Here is a 20,327-nt window from a genome sequence, read left to right on the forward strand (position 1 = left end):
AACCTCTGATACTGCCAGCTGTAGACATTTCACACAGACAGAGTAGCTGTGAGCGAACCAGGCACTTTCTGGCAGCACTGGCGAGTGCTCCTACAGTACCTGACTGCTCAGTGTAGTCCCCCACTTGGCCAGGAGATTCCTAGGATCATCCACAATAACGCTGTACCTATCTTTGAGCTTCTCATAGGCAGCCTTATATAATTTCTGCTCAGAATAGCATAATACATCGTAACAAATTAAAAGAAGAGAGTGAAGACACAAAGAGATCCTGAGATCACAGTTCTAATGATTTAAACCTCTTTATAAGAAATACTTAAAAGCTGGGATTGAAGTTCATGTTCAAAATAGAAAAACATTTTTTTTAAAAAAAAAAAAAGAACAAACAGGGAGGGAAAAAAAAAAAAACAAGAAAAAAAAAACAAACAGACATGTCCAGATAACATATGCATTTCTATATTTCCACTGGAAGGCCTAACTTACAATTTAAGGACACCTACATCCTATTCCTGCCACTTTTCAATAAGCCATTTTATAACCTATTTTACCCATGAAAAAGAACTGCTGAAGCCCCTTTTATGCAGGTAGACTCTTGATTTGAGTACAAAGAGAGCACAAGGAAATGTAAGGGTAAAATAGAATATTATCATCAGATTTTTGCAAGTGAAAGTCATAAGCCTTCATCACAAAAACATCATTCATAACAAGACATTTAGGCAAGTTCATTTCAATGTATGGGACCCAACGTGCTATACTTTTTCTCATCTATTCTTATCATATTAAATTTTTCCTTATTTGCTCTACCAAACAATAACAAGACTGAATATTAACAATGTTCCACAACAAGTTCTGGCTCATCGTTTATCAAATTGAGTATGAAATTATAGCAATGGTACTGGAATGGTATCTGTGATGAACCAGTTTTTCTTTTACCTAGAACACATAACAGCATAATGCCTTCACTGACAAGGAAGCAATGTTTCTTTCAGCAATTTCAAATATGAACAGGGGTCCAGATTTCACTTTTTAGTCACTGTAAACCTGCTCTGTGCTAATACTCAGGCATATCACAGGTACAACCTTATATTTCTTGATTTTAGTCTGACCTTAAGACACCTATAGTTCTGAATCTATTTTTATTTATTTACAATTTCATAAGGAAGATGAACCTTTGACTATTTATTAACATACACAAACTTGTTACTACCGTATGAGACTCTGAAGAAATCTTTATCACTTACCCCATCCATCAATTGAGTTGCATGTTTAAAATGCTTGTTAATTGGAGAGTCAGCTACATAGTTAAAATGAGACTTAGTCTTTTCAAATATCTCCTTGTACTTACACTGGAGAAAAAACAAACAGCAAAAAACAATATATTCCAAAGTTAATTCAAAGTTCGTTAAGGTAATGAAAACCTATAATTTTAGAAACTATTTGCAGCAAAAACATGGTAGAATTATTGCATATGTGTGTTTACCTTAACTACAAGCAAAAAATATTTTAGAGAAAAATAGCTGTAAATAAATAGTAAATAGTAATAAATGGTAAATAGTAATAAATAGCTTACAGGATGGAGCTGCCACATAGAGAAAACAATGGAAGATTCAACTGTTCATAATTTTAAAGCTAAACTTAGGATCACTAGAAAAATTACTTTGGAGCAGATATCCTTATAAGGAACAGAGAGGATAAGTAAAAGATTGCTTTGCCTCTCTTTTATAGTAAGAACTGAAATTTTAGATGTTATATCTTCAGTTCTGTTACTTGGCAGATTCATATCAATGTCTACGTCAACTGGATACTCCTGAGAAAAATTTAGCTACAATATAAGCACGCATCAAATAATATTTAGCAAAAATTCAAACTGTTTTACTTACCCCACTGTAGAGCACTTTATTCTTTTCCGCCAGAGCAAAATCTGGAGTATCCCATGCATAACAGCCGATGCCTCTGAGCCATGATAAGTCTTCCTTGTATTTAACCTTTAGAAAAGAAGTAAAAGCTGCCTTCACTTTCTCAAGTAATAAGACTTGTTTTTCATTTTGGAAACCTACATATAAAGTTTCAACCTCTCACATCTAGGAACTATTTGAACTCACATCACTAATAGCATCTGTGACTGCGCGATGATGGAAATGTTCTGGTCGGTCTGGGATCGATCTCCAGATTCCCAGCTGGCTCATATAGTTTTCCTTATATTTCACCTTCAAAGAAAATTGGAGAATGAAAAGAATTTGAGAACAGAACACTCCATCCCATGCAATTTTAAGATGTTCTTTTTTTTTTTTTCCTGAAACATTAAAACTAAAACAGTGTAAATAAAATTTACTTGCATTCACCTTTTTAAGAACAAAGGCAAGCAAGTGCCTTTTATCTTTCAAAGAAAGAAATAAATTAATGTTAATAGCGCTGATCATATTTTTCTAATTATTTGACACAGTCAAAAAGAGCAATAGCATAAACAGCATGTTATAGGTTATTAAATGACAAACATTAATTAGGAATGAAAATCTTATATACGTACACTGCTAATATCATCAGTGACCTTCCGATGATAGACAATATCCAAAGCATCTTTCACTGTGTGGTATTTCCCCTTAGTATTCTCAAAGGTTTCTTTGTAGCGCAACTGGTAAGAAAAATAATATTGTAGTTATCTGGCAGGAGTCATTTTAATTAAATATGCTATATCTGAGTAATGTCATAAAGGGTTATGTTGCTTTCCAATACCCTAATCTAAGTCCTAAGGAATTTTGAGAAGCTTCAGCTGAATCATGAAAAAAAACTACTCATCCCTTCTTCCTTATCCTGGTCTAGAAGAAAGCAGGAAGATCATTCTGGTCATAGCAGAAAGATTTTCTTAGAGAAGAAATTTGGATGTGCAAAAGAACTGGGATGCTCTTTTGAGTCACTTAAAAATCACTTCTAAGAGAGCAGTATGAAAAATCACTACTAAAACATCAACCTTAGCACATTTCCTTTCAGGATTTCCCAGGGCAGCTGGGCAATGTGCAATCTAAAATATATAGCAAAGATCTCACTAATGAGTAGAGTACTCTTAGCCATTGCCTTAAATCACAAATCACTATTACAAACATGAAGGAAAGATCACTTTTACCTTTAAATTCTTATGTGCAGCAGCTCTTTTTTCCTCTCCCTCCCCCCCCCCAATTTTTCTCTCTAATTTACTTCTAAATTTAAAAATTAGCAAGTTCTCAGTGACATGCAAGTCAACTCCTAAAACCAAACTGAGATGAAAATATCTGATAAAAGGTACTCTATCCTGGCTCCAGAATCAATCGTTTCACTCTAGTCTGCCCTATTTGGCAATTTCATGTATACGCAACTTATTTTAAATCTACTTTTTCCTTTAAGTCAGCACTTCAGTGCAAAGGAAAATTAATTATAATTATGAATTATAATAAATGACATCAAGTGAAATCTTAATCTCTGTATTATCAAGTGGAAATATAAGCAGAAAAGGGTGACATTTTATTAGCCACACTGAGATACTCTAGGCTTTACATGCTTGTTTGCCATTGATCCTTTTTTTTGCTCTTTTCTGAAGAAAACAAGAAAAAGCAGCAGAGAAAGTTTTTATGGACTACGTACATCACTGGCATTCAGGTATGCTCTCTTGGCTCTGATCAAGACTGGTGTGTCAGGGACAGGTGTGTATTTGTCCTTCATCTTCTCATACTGGGTTTTGTACTTTGTCTAAGAGAGACAGCAAAAGGGAGAAGTTACTTCTTTAGTCTTAGAAGCATTTTGCTGATCTGGTTTAATGTTAACACCTAGAGGTGCTACACTGAGTGCACAAAGTTATTCTCTTCTGTCAAAATACTGGGTAACAAGCTCAGCTCTTCAGCTCTTTCAAGGTGTTCCAGATCTTGCAGCCAATCCGCCACATATTCCACAAACAAGTTTATAGAAGCACGTGTCTTGTAAAATACTTAAGTGTATAAGAAATGTGTACTCATTTACCCCAATTTATAAAGAAAATGTGGAACTTAGGCATAAGAGACACAATACCAAATAAAGGGTAAACAGGTTTGAGCCTTGAACCTGTCAATAACATTCAAAACGAAACTTTGAAACAGTTCAGCATAGTGTTACCAAACAAAAGACCCAATATCTTACCTCGCTGACCATGTCCTTTACATGCCTAGCATGTGTGAAGGCTGGAGTCTGACCATCAGCATGGTGGTGAGGTCTCTCTTTTGTGGCAAGCTCCACATACAAGTACTGCAGCAAGACAAAAAGAAGAAAAAAAACAAACATTTCAAGTAAGTTTTACTTTATCACCTTGAAAGATGATTGTAAGTTCACAATGCATATATAACCACCCAATTTACCCCAGGAGAAAATACTGTGCCCTTTCATATTCCATATTATCTCAGTTCATCTTTCTCTACTAGTACTCCCAATGTTCTGTAAATGCCAGTAACATGCTTACAAACCCAGAAGTCAAATGTTTGTGACGTTAATGACCTCTCTGCCCTACATCCACACCTAGCTTTAGATAAAAGCATCCAAAGAATCTGTTTTTCTCTGGTGGGTAACGTCATTTTGAACTAGAAGTTCAGGTATTAAAGTGCTATATGAATAAAGAAATGATGATGAGTAAATGGCAGATGGATAAAAGGATTTATTCCTCTGACAAAGTCAGAGTTTCAGAGAATTTGAACACAACTGTAGCACAGTTCAATGATCTGTTTCAGGTGGACAAAGCTGGACATGTCCAGACATGGCCAACATGAAAATTCATAGACACTTGAAAATGAACAATGGCTATTTTTAGAAGTGATTTCTAGGAATTTTATATTGCTTTGAAATGACCTGGAAAGATTTTGCTGTACTCTAAGAGAATATTAAGAGGGATCCCCTGATTGTTTTCTAACAGTACAAATTTTTCACCTGGCTCTGTATTTTTTGTCCTTGTTTGGCTCTTAAGAAGTCAGGTGTATCAAGGATGGAAGTGTATTTTGTCTTCAGCTCCTTGCCTGCAGCTCTGTAAACAAGCTAGAAAAAGACAGGTGTGAGAATTATTTCTTATGCTACGCATATCCATTTAGCAGCTGAGCAATCACAGCTTAGCATTTATAGCATCTCACATATTTATGAAAAAACAATGAGAAGATCTGAGCTTTACGTAATTATATCTACCAAAAATGGACAAAAATAATATAGAACTTACTTCACTCAAATGGGTTTTTAGTTCCTGAACTGTCCTGTATCCAGGAGTATCTAATACCACGCTGTATTTATCCCGCATCTTCTTTGCTGTATTAGTGTATATGTAGTTAGACTGAAAAATAAAGGACATATCACTTAGGAAGCTTTTATTCTTGGTAGCAAAGAAAATTTTACAGCATAACATAACAACACTTTGAAACAAATGACTGGATGCATAGCAAGACATGTTGTCATAAGTCTTTACTCATTGTCATACATTTTATTTCTTGGAAGTACATAGCACACGTCAATAAATCTATTGTTGTTAGATATGTTTTTCAGAAGAAAAATCTTACCCAAAGCTTACGCAGCTGACGAGCACGGACCATATCAGGAGTGTCATATAGGAAGCAACCTAAGCCCTTCAACCAATTCAGATCCTCTTTGTATTTAATCTATGAGGCAATTCAAAAAAGAAAAATTGAACGTTAACGCTTGGGATATGTTCATTAATCAGTCTTTAAACACAGATATAAAGCATTTATCTATTACATACTAGAATGCAGGTGATAAGCCAAATTCCACTTTCACTATAAAAGTATTAGGCCTGCTGTATTCAGATAACAGGTATCTTAACAGAAGTTGCTTACATCACTTGTGATGTCTCCAACATAGCGGCAGTGCAACACCTGGGGAGTATATGGCAAGGAAATCAAGTGTCCCTGCATCCTGAAGAAATCTGACTTGTAGATCAACTGAAAGACAAAGTAAAAATAGCATTTCACATGTTTGATCATGAACATTCCAAATCCCTTCCGTTTCTCTGTTCGAAAGACACATACATCACTGACAGCTTCCTGCGTTGCTTTGACTTGACGGATTTCTGGTGTGTCTGGAGTGGTATGAATCTTGTCCTTGTTCTTGTGGTATGTTGCCCGATACAACCTCTGTATCAAAGGAGACAGTTGCACGTTTAAAACTTAAAATGGCAAGAAGTTTGGCAGAATGTAAGTATTTGTCTTTTTAGGCCAGCTGTTTTGCTATGTATTAGAGCACTACTGGAAAAATGGGAGCAAACATACTATCTTCTAACCAGGCAAAGATTTTTCACATTTGATAGGAGCATCTCTAATATATGGAGAATCTAAGACTAATTCTACAAATATGTAAATACGTATATTTAATTTTCATCCTATTAAAGTCAATGATCAAAGAAGTGAGTACATATGTATAAAACTCTACAGATTCAACATCATAAAGACACAATAATTTCTGTGCATCTTTAATCTAATAGCAGCAGAATGGTTAATAAAATTAGGCTGTAAGTGATTTCATATGATGGTAACATTTGTACAGGACTGTATAAAGTCAGAGTACAAAGAACCTTAAAAAGCCATGCCCAACTTTAAAGGTGAACCAATGATCCCTTGCCTTTCTTGATGGATATTTATCTAACTTGTTCTTAAAAGCCTCAATGAGCAGGGATCCTACAGTCTTCCCAGTCAATGTGTCCTCATATCCCTCACTACAAATACAAATGAAAACAAAAAATGTTTCCTGTACCTCATTAATGACTTGATTCACTTTCTTCACATTCTCAAACCCAACATCTTTAGGTCCCAGAGTATAGCCTTTAGCTTTCATATGTTCATAGGCTTCTTTATATTTCAGCTATGAAGTGGAAAAAAACAAGCAAACAAAAAAAATCTTTTAGATAGAACAAAAACATACAGAAATTAAAGTTGCTTGCGCTTTTACATACACTGCAGTTCTGACAGTAATTTAAGCAGATTTTTAGAAACAGATTTTTGGAGATTGTCAAATGAGATTTAGCTACATCAGAGCTAAATACACTAGGCATCATCAGTATTTTTACTTCTATGATGTGGCCCAAGATTAGTAACATTTTAAATTTCTCTTGCACCTAATAAGGCATCCATATCTGCCTAAGGAAACTTTAATTTTGATAGTAATTGCTTCAGATAGTTATAAATTTCAGTAACATTTAAATTCTCTTAAGGTAAACAGTATCAGTGCTGGGGCCTGAGTGCACTAGTAAGAATTCATTGTTCTGACTAGCCACACCTAGGATGTCAGTCTTTGCCTGAGCTATGCTGTAGATGTATCTGTCTTCAGCCCTGCCTCTGTTCACAATTCCTGGATGGACCCTGGTCCGACATTGCAGGTAACTCATCTGCAGCCCTGTTTGTAACCCCATTTCTAGCCCTCTCTCTTGGATTTACCTTGGACCTATGTTGTAGGTAGCTTTTCTCCAATTTCTGTCCCATCTCCTGCAGCTCCTGACTGGATCCATGTGGAAGGAGCTTGGGCCTCACCTTGTGTGAGACTGTAGATGTAATCTGTTATCAGAACCCTGTTCTGCCTACCCTACTCAGTGGGACTTCACACTGGCTGATGAGGTCACTGCCTATGTCATGGTCACCATCAGCTCCTGTCTCAGGCATATACATGGAACTCTTGCTGCTCTCTGACAAGCACACTCATATTTGAGAAATGACTGCCTCAATAATTGTTTACTCCTAGAAAATTGGCATCAAATATTCCCTTGAGACTCATGGTGTAGAACTCAGTACATTACTTACATTGCTGCCAATGTATTGGACATGTTTAGCATGCTGAAAGCTGGGGGTATCTGTAGGAAGGCTGTATCCAGTAGGTAGAGCATTCACACCAGCCCAGCGATACAAATTCTGTAAGGTGGTGGGGAGAAGGAGAGAGAGAGAAGGTGTTTGAGACAACTATGTGCAATATTTGAGAGTATTCAATAGCTAAACAGGAAATCTCTTATATATAACTGGCAAAAGATTTCCCACATAGCTGTATTATAATGCATACTTGCAGATTAAATAAGGATATTTTCCAACTTTAATTTTAGAGCAGTGAAATCCAGCTTCTTTATCTGAAGAGCTAAAGACCGACTTTTAAAGAATTTGTTTTGAATATCAGAGAACATTGTGGACTTGGAAAAAAGAAAATCAAGAGGAAACATGAACATGCATCAGAAACACAGGAGAAAAATATGGCCCTTGTTTTTGGCATCCTGTTAAAAAAAACAAAATGTTTATACTTACTTCACTCTGTATTTTGTTGGCATGATATGCCCGCTCTAAATCTACTGTTTTATCTGTAGGAATCATTTTGCCTTTGATATTATGCTTATATTCACCACGATAGATAGCCTGAGAAAAAGAAAAAGTAATTAGAGGAGAGTCATCATATATTTTTTCATAGTAAGTATTGTTTGCAAACACATGGAAATATCTCCTAAAAATGGATGATTTTTTTGATTCAGAAAATTAATAATTTTAATGATTGTGTTCTAGTGATTAGATATTTAGTGATATCATAATAAAGGCATAGGAAATGAGGTGCAGATAACCAGCAATGAAATAATGAAATGATTGAACATATTAAAAGTCACATTTCTAGAATTTGTGAGGAAATGGCATATGCAATATTAGAGGTGTAACACTTACTTCACTTAAATTCAAGCCACTGAGGACATTCTGGACGTAGACAGGAGTATCCATGACCACAGTGTAGTCATTCTTCATCTTTTCTGCCTTAGATTTGTATTTAATCTGCAGAGAGAAATTCAAGAGATCTAATTAGTAAGATTAGTCATTAAGTCATTATTAATTGAATTTATTATATTACTCTGTTACTATTTACTATTTATTTCATTACTTAATTATTATACTAGTGAACCTGCATTTAAACAGAAAGTATATTGAAATTATGGCTAAATAAATGAGCATCACACCTGAGTACCTCAGTATCCTCTTCTCTAGGCAGAACAAATCAAGTGACCTCAGCCACTCCTCATTCATCTTGTGCTCTAGAAGCTTCACCATCTTTGTAGCCCTCATTTGGATGCTCTCTAATAGTTTTATATCCTTCTTATATTGTGGCAGTAATCAAGGTGAAGCCACACCAGCACAGAGCAGAGCAAGCAAGCACTTCTCTCAACTAGGTAGCAATGTTGTGCCTGGTGCACCCCAGGTTACGGTTGGCCCTTTTGGCTGCCAGGACACACTGCTGACTGATATTCAACTTGCCATCAACCCTAACTCCCAGACCCTTTTCTGTGGGGCTGCTGTCCAGCCTCATCCCTCAGTCTGTATATATAAATAGCAAGATGCCCCATCCCACGTGCAGAATCCAGCACTCTCTGTTAAGCTTCATGTGGCTGGTGATTGCCCAGAACTTTAATTTGTCAAGATCTCTCTGCAAGGCCTCTCTGCCCTTGAGGAATTCAACAGCTCTTCCCAATTTAGTGCTGTCTGCAAACTTACTTAGTATATATTTGAGTCTGTCATCCAAGTCATTTATAAAAACATTAAAGAGAATTGGCCCCAAAATGGAGCCCTGTGGAATCCCCTCTAGTGACTAGCCGTATATGAATACTTCACTAGAGAAGGATATATAACATTTTCCAGACCATATCTGGACTAGAAAAAAGCTAATCCATCCTTTTAATACAATGGTTTGAAAAATAGTAAGAAATAGAACCAATGCATCCAGTTCAGACTCACATCACTGCGAAGGTCGTAGGCGTGTTTGGCATGGAGAATCTCAGGAGTGTCCCAAACGAAGCAGCCAATGCCTTTCAGCCAGTTAAGATCATCCTTGTATACCACCTAAGATATGAGAGCAAAGAAGCAATCTGTAAGCTTCCACTGTGGTCTAATTCCTTAATGCCACATCAGCCTGAAACATAGTTGTCAAATGATGACAAGTAAGGTTCCTGGTATTTTGACCATTTTTGTTTTGAGAAAATAAGAAAAAAAATAATAATTTAAAAATAAAACTTTTTGAATTGAGCACATTTTTCTTCAGTGCTTCATTTTGGCCAATGAATTAAAAAAAAAAAAAAAAAACAACCAACCAAAAAACCAACACAGTAATTAAAAAAAAACCCTATTTGCATATCCTACTGGGCAATGCTTTATTGATAGATCACTGATCTGCTCCTGGACTGAACTAAGCAAGGCAAGCACGTGGAAGCTTTGCATCACTGGAATTTTCTCTCTCAAATTTCCAAAGTGCTCACACCTTATGCAACCAAATCATAAAGGATACTTTACAAAGATGGCTGAACTGGTAGAACTGTGAAGTTATGGCCCAAATGCCTATACTGATAACACTGAAATTATGCATGCTTAGCCACATCTCAATCACAGACCAGCAGCCAAGTATCACAGAAACATGATACAGATGCTGTTTAGTGGTGCATTATACAAGAGGTACAAGTGTAACCTCAGAGTGCTCCAACTATGTCTTTGCAAAATCATTCCTGCTAACAGGGCACAAATGCAAGAATCTTTTTAAAAATTGATCTACAAACAAATTATTTGTGAACTTACATCACTGAGTTGATCAGTTACTTTTCGAACATGGGCATTGATTTGAAGATCTGGTAGGCAGATCCATTCATGGAGATGTGTACGGTAATCAATTTCACTGATTTTCTTCTGTGCATCCCTAGCAGAAACGATGTCTACCATGTCTGGAATAATGTGGACTTTGGCTTTATTCTTTTCATAGGTTTCCTTGTACAGACGCTGCAGAGAGTCAAAACAGTACATTAATAATTCTGACAAATAGCCTGAAACATTAACTGTTGATAAATTTGAAGCAAAATTAGTGATATTTTCATGAAATGTTAGTTGGAAAACAATCACTTTGGCTATGACTGAAATTTCTATCTTGCCTGCTTTAAAAATTTGCAGGTAAGGAACCTTCCAGCCTATCATAGTGATTAACACCAGTGACAAAATACGATTTGTCAAATTTTCATTGCACTTGTGTTAGAAGGAGGTAGACTAGGTGGTGCCCTGTTTTATACATAAACATATATTGCACTGAAGGTTTAGTATTGCAGACAATTTAATGGTTAACACAGAAGCTTGAAAAGACATTTGTAGGTGTATTATTGTATTTAGCAAAAACTGAACATTGCATATTGAAATGTGGTATCTATGTGGATTCTCTGAGTAGCCTCTTCTGAGATAAGTACGGTTTTATCAGAAAAATACACATCAGAATACAACACTTACATCAATATTAAGTTTTCCAACTCTAAGACACCTTGCTGTATTGGGATCATCTTCAACACCTTTGGGTATCGTGTACAGTGCTTTAAACTTGTCATATTCTTCTCGGTATTTTACCTAAGCAGATACAAAGAAAGACAACAAATAACAGACTCCAATGAGACAACTATATTTTTGGAACCAAATTCATCAGTAAGCAAATTATTTAGTTGAGTCTGAAAAGAAAAGGAAGTATTTGAAGCAGGATCTTGTTTTTCTATTTCATTTTCAACTGCAAAGAAAGCACATTGTAATTCTCATTGTAAAAGAGATTGTCTAGAAGACTTTTAAACAAATAGATGGAATAAACAATTTATTTATTGTTCCAGCTCTTTTTTTTAAAGATGTCCATGAAGACAATGATCTCTCACCAGCCACTGTTCAGCAAAGCGTCAGATTATGTTCTTTTATACTCAGTAAAGCATCATTTAAAGACATATATAACATTTGGTGTTTTTCTGACCTGGATGCTTGTGCAATTTAGTATAAAAAAGAGTGAATCAGGAATTTTCAAGCTGTTTCTATTACTGTAAAATACAACATTTATTTCCATGAAAAGAAGCAGCAAAGGACTATGTAACTGTTACCCGAATTATCATCACATAAAAGTGATTATCTACAGATATATTATACCTAAACTGAACATTGAAGATTCTGTGATTCTAACATAATTTTAAAAAGTTTTGATAACTACAGAATATGCGAGACATGTAAGATTTCATTGCTAGAATTGATAATCTGATTAAAAAAAATCAAAGTATCTTATTCACTTACATAACTAGCATTATGTTTCAGTTCTTTTGCACGTGCTAAGGATACAGCATCAGAGGGCATTATATAGCTAGTAGCTTTCACTTTGTCCCAGGCTTCCTTGTAAAGATTCTGTGGGGAAATAGAAAGTCTCTGTGAGTAGAAAACTTCTGGGAAATAACCAATGTCCAGTAAAAATCTGTAGCCCCTCTGTTTTTACTTATACACTTTAATTATTACTTAACATGAAATAAACTAGTATAGTAGTTTAATCTTGATAGCACACATAAAAGCTGACAAAATGCTTTCCAACTAGTCTTGTCCATTCTCATAAAACAACTTTATTTGGTTCAGGTGCAGTTTTCTTCAGGGAATCCATTTATTAATGCAGGTATTTTGACAAAACTAGAACTACAGATAGGAAATATGCCCTCTGCCTGAAATGCAGTTATCTTCCCCATACTCACACAATGCAGAAGGCTATCACTGACGTTGGAAGCTTATCTTCAACCAGAGTGAACAAGCAAAATAAAACAAAATCCCACAGAGTAGCACCTCAAGAGAAAAAAAAATGTAGAGACACTTACATTGCTAAAAAGATGTTTCAAATTTTGAACTCTTTCAGAATCCACTGTTTCAGTCACAGTTGTATACTTGCCCTTAGTTTTATGGTAATCTTCTTTGTATTTCACCTATAAAAAGATAGGAAGATAGATTTAGTGAACTTGTTTTGGTTCTCAGAAGGAGCAAGAGGAAAAGCCTCAGCAGACAAAGTGGGAGACTCACATCACTGGCATTTATACCACTTTGCACTGCAGTCACGTAGACTGGTGTATCAGTAACAACACCAAAGTTCTGAAAATTTTCTTTTCCTGCAGCTGTGTATTTTATCTGAGGAAACAGAGAAAAAAAAAAAAAAAAACAATTAATACTGAAAATGTCTAAGTTCCCTGCCAGCTTCCTTTAAAATCAGTTCTGGACAACTGAAACCCAGGATTACAGTCCTATTATCACCAACTTTAAAAGTGACAAGCCATATAGAAGAAATACAGCAAGTATGAACTAATGAAAATTGCGTATCATTGTACAGCACATACTAGGCTAAGAAAACAATCAGCAAGGGAACAGACTATTCTTTCAACATAAATATCTTAACTAAGCTACCTTTGACAGATCTGTACACAGAAAGGCAAAGTACTATCTTCTCACTGTTAAAAAAAACACAGCTCTGCAGTTCTTCCATTCTCCTAGTTTTCCTGCTCCTTCAACAACAAAAATTATCATGCTTCCACAGACTGAACTGCAAGACTGTATTATAATAATAAGAAAAAATATTTCTGATTTAGTAGGAATTACATCATTCTGCTTTGGACTAGGACTGGTGTCAGTCACAGTGAATCATAAATGGAAAAAAAATCTGTTATATATATTTACTTATTTGAGGAAAACTTGCTTACTTGGCTCTGGAGGTCATATGATTTTTTAGCATGCAGGATTTGTGGAGTATCCCAGACGTAGCACCCAAGTCCCTTCAGCCAATTCAAGTCATCTTTATACACCACCTACATAGAAAAAAAGACACCTAATCAATTAGGAAGAAATTTGCTCTCTGCTTGAATAAAGCACTATTATTCCTTCTCTATATTCAGCATTTGCCACTTGTACAAAGTCAATGCATGACAATGCGGGCTCATTCAGTAATTATAATCTATTTGGAAGTTTAAATGTGAGCAGACAATACTAACCCATCTCACAGTTTGCCTGAATGATTTTTACCCGCAGGATTTGCAAGGGAAAGTAAGCCAAATTACATCGTACTAATAAGCCAGGCAATTAAGACATCATTAAATTTTATTAGGAAAGGTTTTTTAGGCCTAAGTTGAGATACTGTTGACTATGTAATATGAAATTCAAGTATTGTGGTTCAATGCGCCAGTCACTTAGTCACAGCGTGCCTGTCACTGATACAATCCTAAAAGAATTAAGTTTTCCAGGAGACTGGGAGAAGCTGCTGGCTGTATGCTGTCCATGCTGTCCTGGCTCCTGCGTAAATTGTATAGTGAGCACTGCAGCACAGCAACATTCTGCCTGTACCATGGTACATCCACATCTCTTTTCTGCATGTGCCAGACAGTAAGCTTTCTACACAATCTCAACCAGTCAAACTAGAAAATTTTGGGAAGGTTTTGCAAATCTTAACTTTTTAAGTTTTTTGTTTGTTTTTTTTTTTAAGTTTAACTTTTTAAGTTAGCGATAAGTAACCAGACCATTAAAATGTCCCAAAGAAAACTGCAAAAATGCAATCTTTGGTACTATGCCACTAAGCAATCTAAAAACATGGTTATTAATTTCATGTTTAAATACTACAGAAATATATGAAAGCATTTTATATTTAAATACCTCAAAAATGACATGAAAGGTTATAAAAATGTCAAATCAGAAAGTGAAATACATACATCACTCAAAATTTCCTGGGCCCTTCTGGCTTGAATAACATCATTTTCTTCAGGTGAACAACTCCACTGATGGAAGTAAGTTCGGTATTCAAGATCGCTAAGGATATACTGGCACTTCTTAGCTAGCACATGATTCATCATGTCACTTGGAATATGAACATTTGCTTTGGTGTCTTCATAATTCTTTCTATATGCCAACTAAAAAGGAAAGATTGAGGAAAAGGTGAGAAGAGTGAATACAGTGTTTTTCTGTAAAGTTTTGTATCCAATAGGCTACAGGTAATAGAATAATCTTATGCATGCTTTCTGGACTTAGTGGCTAAAATCCCATGGGATTCAGTAGGACAAAACCTTAACTTAGATATTAATCACCATTTATTCTGATGAGGTGCTAGAAGGACAAGAACAATCTTCCTCAATTGCAGACTTAACAGTGAGTGTGAAAATTAACAAGACCTCAAGATAAAAAAGACATACATTAAAAACATGTTTTTAATCTAGTTACATCTCCCTATTCAAACAAAGACAGTATATTTGGGATTATATTAACTTTATGCCCTGCATGACATGTTATATGTGCAGTGGTGATAATAATAAAACACCAAAGTAAATTTACCTTCCTGGTTCTTAAATTCCTATTTCAATACAATGTTTTTTTTCTAAGGCAAAAGTATCCCAAGACATGTAGTATTTATTTCTTGCTGTTCAGATTCTTAAATTGAAATAGAAAAAAGTTATTTTTTCCTATTCTATTATGTCTAATATCTAAACAAATTCCTTCTTAATCTGTTAAAACATTTTAAGTTAAATTATTCATCGTATACAAAATACCATTCAGGAAACATAAGCATGTTGAAAATACTATTACTGATGTTAATAAGGATGGCATTACTTATGCTTAATATGAGAATTACATTAAAAAAAGGAAAATGGAAATTATTACAGCAAAACTAATTCTCTCCTTACCGCGCTCCTTATTTTCTGGAATGCTAGTGAATGAACGACGCTGGGGAAATCACCAATCTCCTTCCCAGCCAGGTAATGTCCTTTCAGTTTCTCATATATTTCCTTATATTTAAGCTGCAAAATAGTTGCGCAGAAATTTTAAAGTTCATTTAAACGAGATATAGGGGGGAAAAAAAAAGGAAGGAATAGAAGAATGGAAAATTCACACTTACCTCACTGTTTATGTAGTTTGCATGCTTGGCTCCGACAAGTGGAATGTATTTCTCATCCAAAGAATACCCAATGGGCTTGCTGATTTCCCAAGCATTTTTATAACGTTTCTAGACAAACAAAACACATACAAATTCTGAAAAAGTCCATTATATTTTCCAAGGGACCTGATTCTGCCATTTTTACTCACATGGAATATGACTACTTTTATAGAGTAGTTCCTTATTCCATGAATTATCCCAGTAAAGTAAATGCAGAATGTGTCTTTAGAAAATATAATTGTTATAAAGCAATCAGAGTAAGTGTTCCATCTCAGAAAAGTACTGGAGCGGAAATTTGAACCGATCTCTGTTTTCTTCATTAAATTCACTTTCTTTAAATGGTGATGTGGCATTCAACGTTTCTCATCCAGAATAGTAATAAAAATACGCAAGATGTAGATATGAACTCTTGTTTAAAAGTGTAGTATGGAATTGACAGTGATAATTTAATAGATACATGTTCAAAATCATGAAAAATCTCCAAATAATACTCTTACTTATTATAAGAGCATTAACTGTGTCAATGGCATTTTTCTAATATACCATATTTTGTTAAATATTAAATAAATTGAGACAAAATTACAAAGCCCTGACTCATATGAATTAGTCACTTAAATTTTCAAAAATAGATATTTCCAATTAAAATTAGTGAGACTACTGAAAACTAACTGCTTAATAATGTAAATCACATGCACTTACCTACTCATAAAAAGGTAAATGCAAATTTTATCACTAATCTAGGAAGATATTATTAAATGGAGTTACAAAGATTTTTTGTCATACAAATGCAGCTACTACTACTACTGCTACTACTTCCAAACTCCCCCTAGCAGCACTTTAAGAACAATTCAGTGAGGAAAGAAATGATCCTTAATCCAATCATCCAAACCAGAAAAAAATGAAAAACAAAGATTAAATGACATTCCCGGTGCCACCTACTAGACTAATAACAGAAACAGAAATTCAACAGTATTCTGAAGTCTGGTCTATATTCTGTCGCTTTCAAAACAAACTAAACCTTAGTTATATATTTATCAAATCTTACATCACTGTACAGTAAGGACATGTCTCTGGCGTGGTTCAGTGCGGGAGTATCATCAGACCCAATGTACTGTCCTTTCTCAAGGTTAAATGTTTCTTTGTATTTTAGCTACAAAAGAAAAGAAATACTATGTTAATTCCACAGTAGAAATAAATTATCCCAACAAGTCCATGTATCAGAAGTAGATGTTTATTTTCTTTTACATTATCATATCTTCAGTAATGCTGTATTGTACATTCCAACCATTATGGTGCACAGGCAAATGTCATCAGTATGGCATGTCACAAAATTCTGGTAAAATTAAGCATACTGATCAGCAATTACAGGTTAGTAGCCACACTGTGAACTCCACTAGCATTGTACAACTAGCTGCTATTCACCAAGAACAGGACTCAATTTTAAATTACAATAAGGAAAATCTATGTAAACTGTAAATGAGGGACAACCTATATTCTTCTACAGAAAAAAGTAAAATTATTTTGTATAGCAATATTGTGTCGTTCACTTATACAGATTCTTACTGAACAACTTATTTAGACTTAGAACCTAGTAGCATGGTTTAGTGGTGGACTTTAGTACTAGGTTAAGGGTTGGATTAGATGATCTTAGCAGTCTTCTCCAAACTGAATGATTCCACGATTCTATGATTTACCCAAATAAAAGTCTATTAATGAGGAATGCATATGCATACACTCACACATACATACATACAGCTAAAATGAGTACAGACTAGCAAAAGCAAATAAGTCATCTACTGATTCTAATAATATAACAGTTTCTACAGAAAAAAATACATACATCACTCTGATTGACGGAGTTAATCTTTGCCAAGACAATGTCTGGAGTGTCAACCACACTGGTATAATTGGAAAAGTTATCAAGGGCTTCTTTCGTATATGCTCTCTGCAAAGAGATGAAATATTTTCTTAAACATTGCATGAGGAAGAAGAGCTAACCATATAACTGCTAAAACATTTTCTCTTACCTTATTTATCAGTGCTTGTGCATTCTTAACTTTCTTATGTTCTACTGAATCCAGAGGAATCCAACCACAGCCACGGAGCCATTCCAAATCAGATTTATAAATATTCTGCATCATAAAAAGTTACAAAAGAAAATAAATCATTGAATACGGCCTTATATAATATAGAAAATGCACTTAGAGCAAACAAAGTGGAATATGGTATGCATATAAAATGACTTACATCACTTTGCAGATCATAGGCCTTCCTTGCCTGAATACAGTCATTCTGGTCAGGGTGGCATATCCATTCGTGCAAATATTGGCGGTAGTCAATATCACTGACCAAGGTCTGACACTCCTTGGCTGCTACAACTGACATCATATCTGGAGGGATGTGTATTTTGGACTTCGTTTTGTGATAATCTGATTTGTACAACCTGTCGTTTTGGATCTCGCCGGCATGCTCAAACCACACCAGTTTCGGGTCATCTCTCATACTGGCAACTCCAACATAATGACCTCTTTGTTTGACATAGTCAGCTTTGTATTTAAGCTGATGGAAGAGGGAAGAAATATGTAAAAATCAACGCTGATTATAGCTACTCTTTTTTAACGCAAGAACAGCTACATTTCTGTCAATACAAAGAATAGATGAGACTGTGTTATTAAGACAGGAGGCTGTCAATTGCAGTCTTAGGTTGTCAGTACATGACCAGACAAAAATATTATAATACAAACAGTAATGTTACTTTATATAGTCTTTCCACGTCAAAATATATAATTTTCTAGATTAATATACTACCATTCTTCAGTAAGGAGTATTTTCAACACAACAGGGAAGCCTTGCTAGAAAGCATTTGCTAATAAATGCTTTTAGCCTCAGTTTTATAACATTTTTGTAACGCATTACTTAAGACTGTCTGAAGAGTTTGATCTTTATTTAAGGTATTTACATCAAATTTTTGATAAAGTGTGTTTTCAGTAGTTAACTAGCTGTCGTGTAATAGTTTCACCAACTATGCGAAAGATTAAAATGCAATGTGCATATCATCTTACAGTTTTTCCAGGAGGAAGTGGCCATAATATGCCAAAAGGTGAAATCACAGCTACATATTACAATCATAATACTTCTTCAATTCTTTAAGATTTATAAAATACGGAAGTCCACATAGCGGATTTTGAAAGGACTGCTTGCGGAGAAACTAAAGGCGGAAGGGAGAACCTTACCTTTCAGCACTGATATTCATAAAACTGTAATATCAAAAATGTCTGAACTATTTAGAAGACAGTGAATTTCATGGGTCATAAAATGTCTATTGGATGTTATTACTAATGCAAACTTTTTTATTTCTTTTTTTTCAATTTGCAAGTTCTTTAACATTTCTAAGCCTCCAGGCACTTGCTTTTACTTGTGATGAAAAAAAAAAAAATAAAAATATTACCTCACTTTGGACATCAGTTGAGTGTTTGGCATGACAGATCTGCACAGTGTCAGGAGGTAAGAGGTAACCAGTGGCTTTTTCTTTCTCCCAGCTTTCCTTGTATAAATTCTGTGGAAAATAGAAGTGAGGAGAAATACAAAACTACTATAGTCACAGTCAGTACTGTATATATGTAACCTATGTTAGAGTGTAAGGGAAATGAATCCTTCCTTGAGGATGTTCTTAACAGGACAAGTTTTCTAAATTCTTCGGAAGTGTTATTAATGTGAGCACAAACTGTCACATGATCAAGAAGAGAACACGTACCTGATTAAGAATTCTGGCTGCCTCACGAGCCATATCTAGCTGTGGTGTATCCGTCAGAGTATAATTTGACTTGACCTCATTCCACTCTTTGTGGTATTTTACCTGGAACAGAGAAAGAAATGAGTGCCTCACAACATCATCACAAGACTGGGAAAGCATTATTTCATGCATAAAGTAATGGTAATTATGTATAAAAATGATTTTTCAAGGCTATTAAATATGATACATTAACTATACATCCAACTTGATATCTTTAAAAAAAGGAAGTTATACAAGAAAGTCCAAAATTTCTCAGAAAAAAAATAATTGAAAACTTGTTCTAGTGTGGCTGGATGGACAGGGATTGGAAGGGACCTTGACAGATCATCTAGTCCAATCCCCCAAGACTGAGAGAAGGAAGGGACTAGCAGAGCTAGCAGCATCTTTTCTCATGCTTAGGAGTGATGTTATGCTGCTTGAAAAGCTTCTTTCCTCTTAAGTGATGGAGATGAGTCTTGGTTCATCTTTATGTCATACATTCACAGAATTCCCACAGTTGGATCCAGAATTCTTTTGCTATTTTTAAAATTTATTTTTAAAGAGAATATACTAGCATGTAGATACACAGACGAAGTTAACAGCTTGACAACTTGCCAGCAAACTTACATCACTAAGAATTTCCCCGCTATTCTTTGCTGTGATATAATCAACTCTGTCCGCCACTGGAGTAAATGGAAGAGTCTCAGCTTTTGTACGGTACTTCCTCTGTACAAGAGAAAAGATTAAACTACAATCAGATTATAGTGGAATACATTACAGTTAACACATCAATTCTGAATATATCGAGAAGAAAACAAAGGTTACATGGAAAGAAAACTCT

At 35.0% G+C, this 20,327-nt stretch overlaps 1 protein-coding gene across 19 annotated transcripts in view; it reads right to left on the reverse strand.

Annotated features, from left to right (window-relative positions):
* Window positions 1-20,327, reverse strand: part of NEB (nebulin) — a 124,277-nt gene that overhangs the window by 36,705 nt on the left and 67,245 nt on the right. For 16 of the 19 annotated variants that reach the window (XM_066999863.1, XM_066999880.1, XM_066999876.1 and 13 more), the window contains 33 exons: window positions 20,114-20,212; window positions 19,469-19,570; window positions 19,163-19,270; window positions 17,962-18,273; window positions 17,742-17,846; window positions 17,555-17,659; window positions 16,760-16,864; window positions 15,676-15,783; window positions 15,464-15,577; window positions 14,498-14,695; window positions 13,499-13,603; window positions 12,828-12,932; window positions 12,629-12,733; window positions 12,066-12,173; window positions 11,256-11,369; window positions 10,563-10,760; window positions 9,732-9,836; window positions 8,673-8,777; window positions 8,268-8,375; window positions 7,779-7,886; window positions 6,739-6,846; window positions 6,018-6,122; window positions 5,826-5,930; window positions 5,532-5,630; window positions 5,198-5,308; window positions 4,918-5,022; window positions 4,141-4,245; window positions 3,613-3,717; window positions 2,525-2,629; window positions 2,100-2,204; window positions 1,878-1,982; window positions 1,239-1,343; window positions 100-204 (listed from right to left, as the gene is read on the reverse strand). In XM_066999863.1, coding sequence (XP_066855964.1) covers window positions 100-204; window positions 1,239-1,343; window positions 1,878-1,982; window positions 2,100-2,204; window positions 2,525-2,629; window positions 3,613-3,717; window positions 4,141-4,245; window positions 4,918-5,022; window positions 5,198-5,308; window positions 5,532-5,630; window positions 5,826-5,930; window positions 6,018-6,122; window positions 6,739-6,846; window positions 7,779-7,886; window positions 8,268-8,375; window positions 8,673-8,777; window positions 9,732-9,836; window positions 10,563-10,760; window positions 11,256-11,369; window positions 12,066-12,173; window positions 12,629-12,733; window positions 12,828-12,932; window positions 13,499-13,603; window positions 14,498-14,695; window positions 15,464-15,577; window positions 15,676-15,783; window positions 16,760-16,864; window positions 17,555-17,659; window positions 17,742-17,846; window positions 17,962-18,273; window positions 19,163-19,270; window positions 19,469-19,570; window positions 20,114-20,212 — 3,885 coding nt within the window. The remainder of the gene's footprint in view (window positions 1-99; window positions 205-1,238; window positions 1,344-1,877; window positions 1,983-2,099; window positions 2,205-2,524; window positions 2,630-3,612; window positions 3,718-4,140; window positions 4,246-4,917; window positions 5,023-5,197; window positions 5,309-5,531; window positions 5,631-5,825; window positions 5,931-6,017; window positions 6,123-6,738; window positions 6,847-7,778; window positions 7,887-8,267; window positions 8,376-8,672; window positions 8,778-9,731; window positions 9,837-10,562; window positions 10,761-11,255; window positions 11,370-12,065; window positions 12,174-12,628; window positions 12,734-12,827; window positions 12,933-13,498; window positions 13,604-14,497; window positions 14,696-15,463; window positions 15,578-15,675; window positions 15,784-16,759; window positions 16,865-17,554; window positions 17,660-17,741; window positions 17,847-17,961; window positions 18,274-19,162; window positions 19,271-19,468; window positions 19,571-20,113; window positions 20,213-20,327) is intronic. The other 3 variants (XM_066999881.1, XM_066999882.1, XM_066999865.1) reach the window with 1 other exon arrangement.

This window comes from Anser cygnoides, chromosome 6, assembly GCF_040182565.1.
Source record: "Anser cygnoides isolate HZ-2024a breed goose chromosome 6, Taihu_goose_T2T_genome, whole genome shotgun sequence".
Taxonomy (NCBI): domain Eukaryota; kingdom Metazoa; phylum Chordata; class Aves; order Anseriformes; family Anatidae; genus Anser; species Anser cygnoides.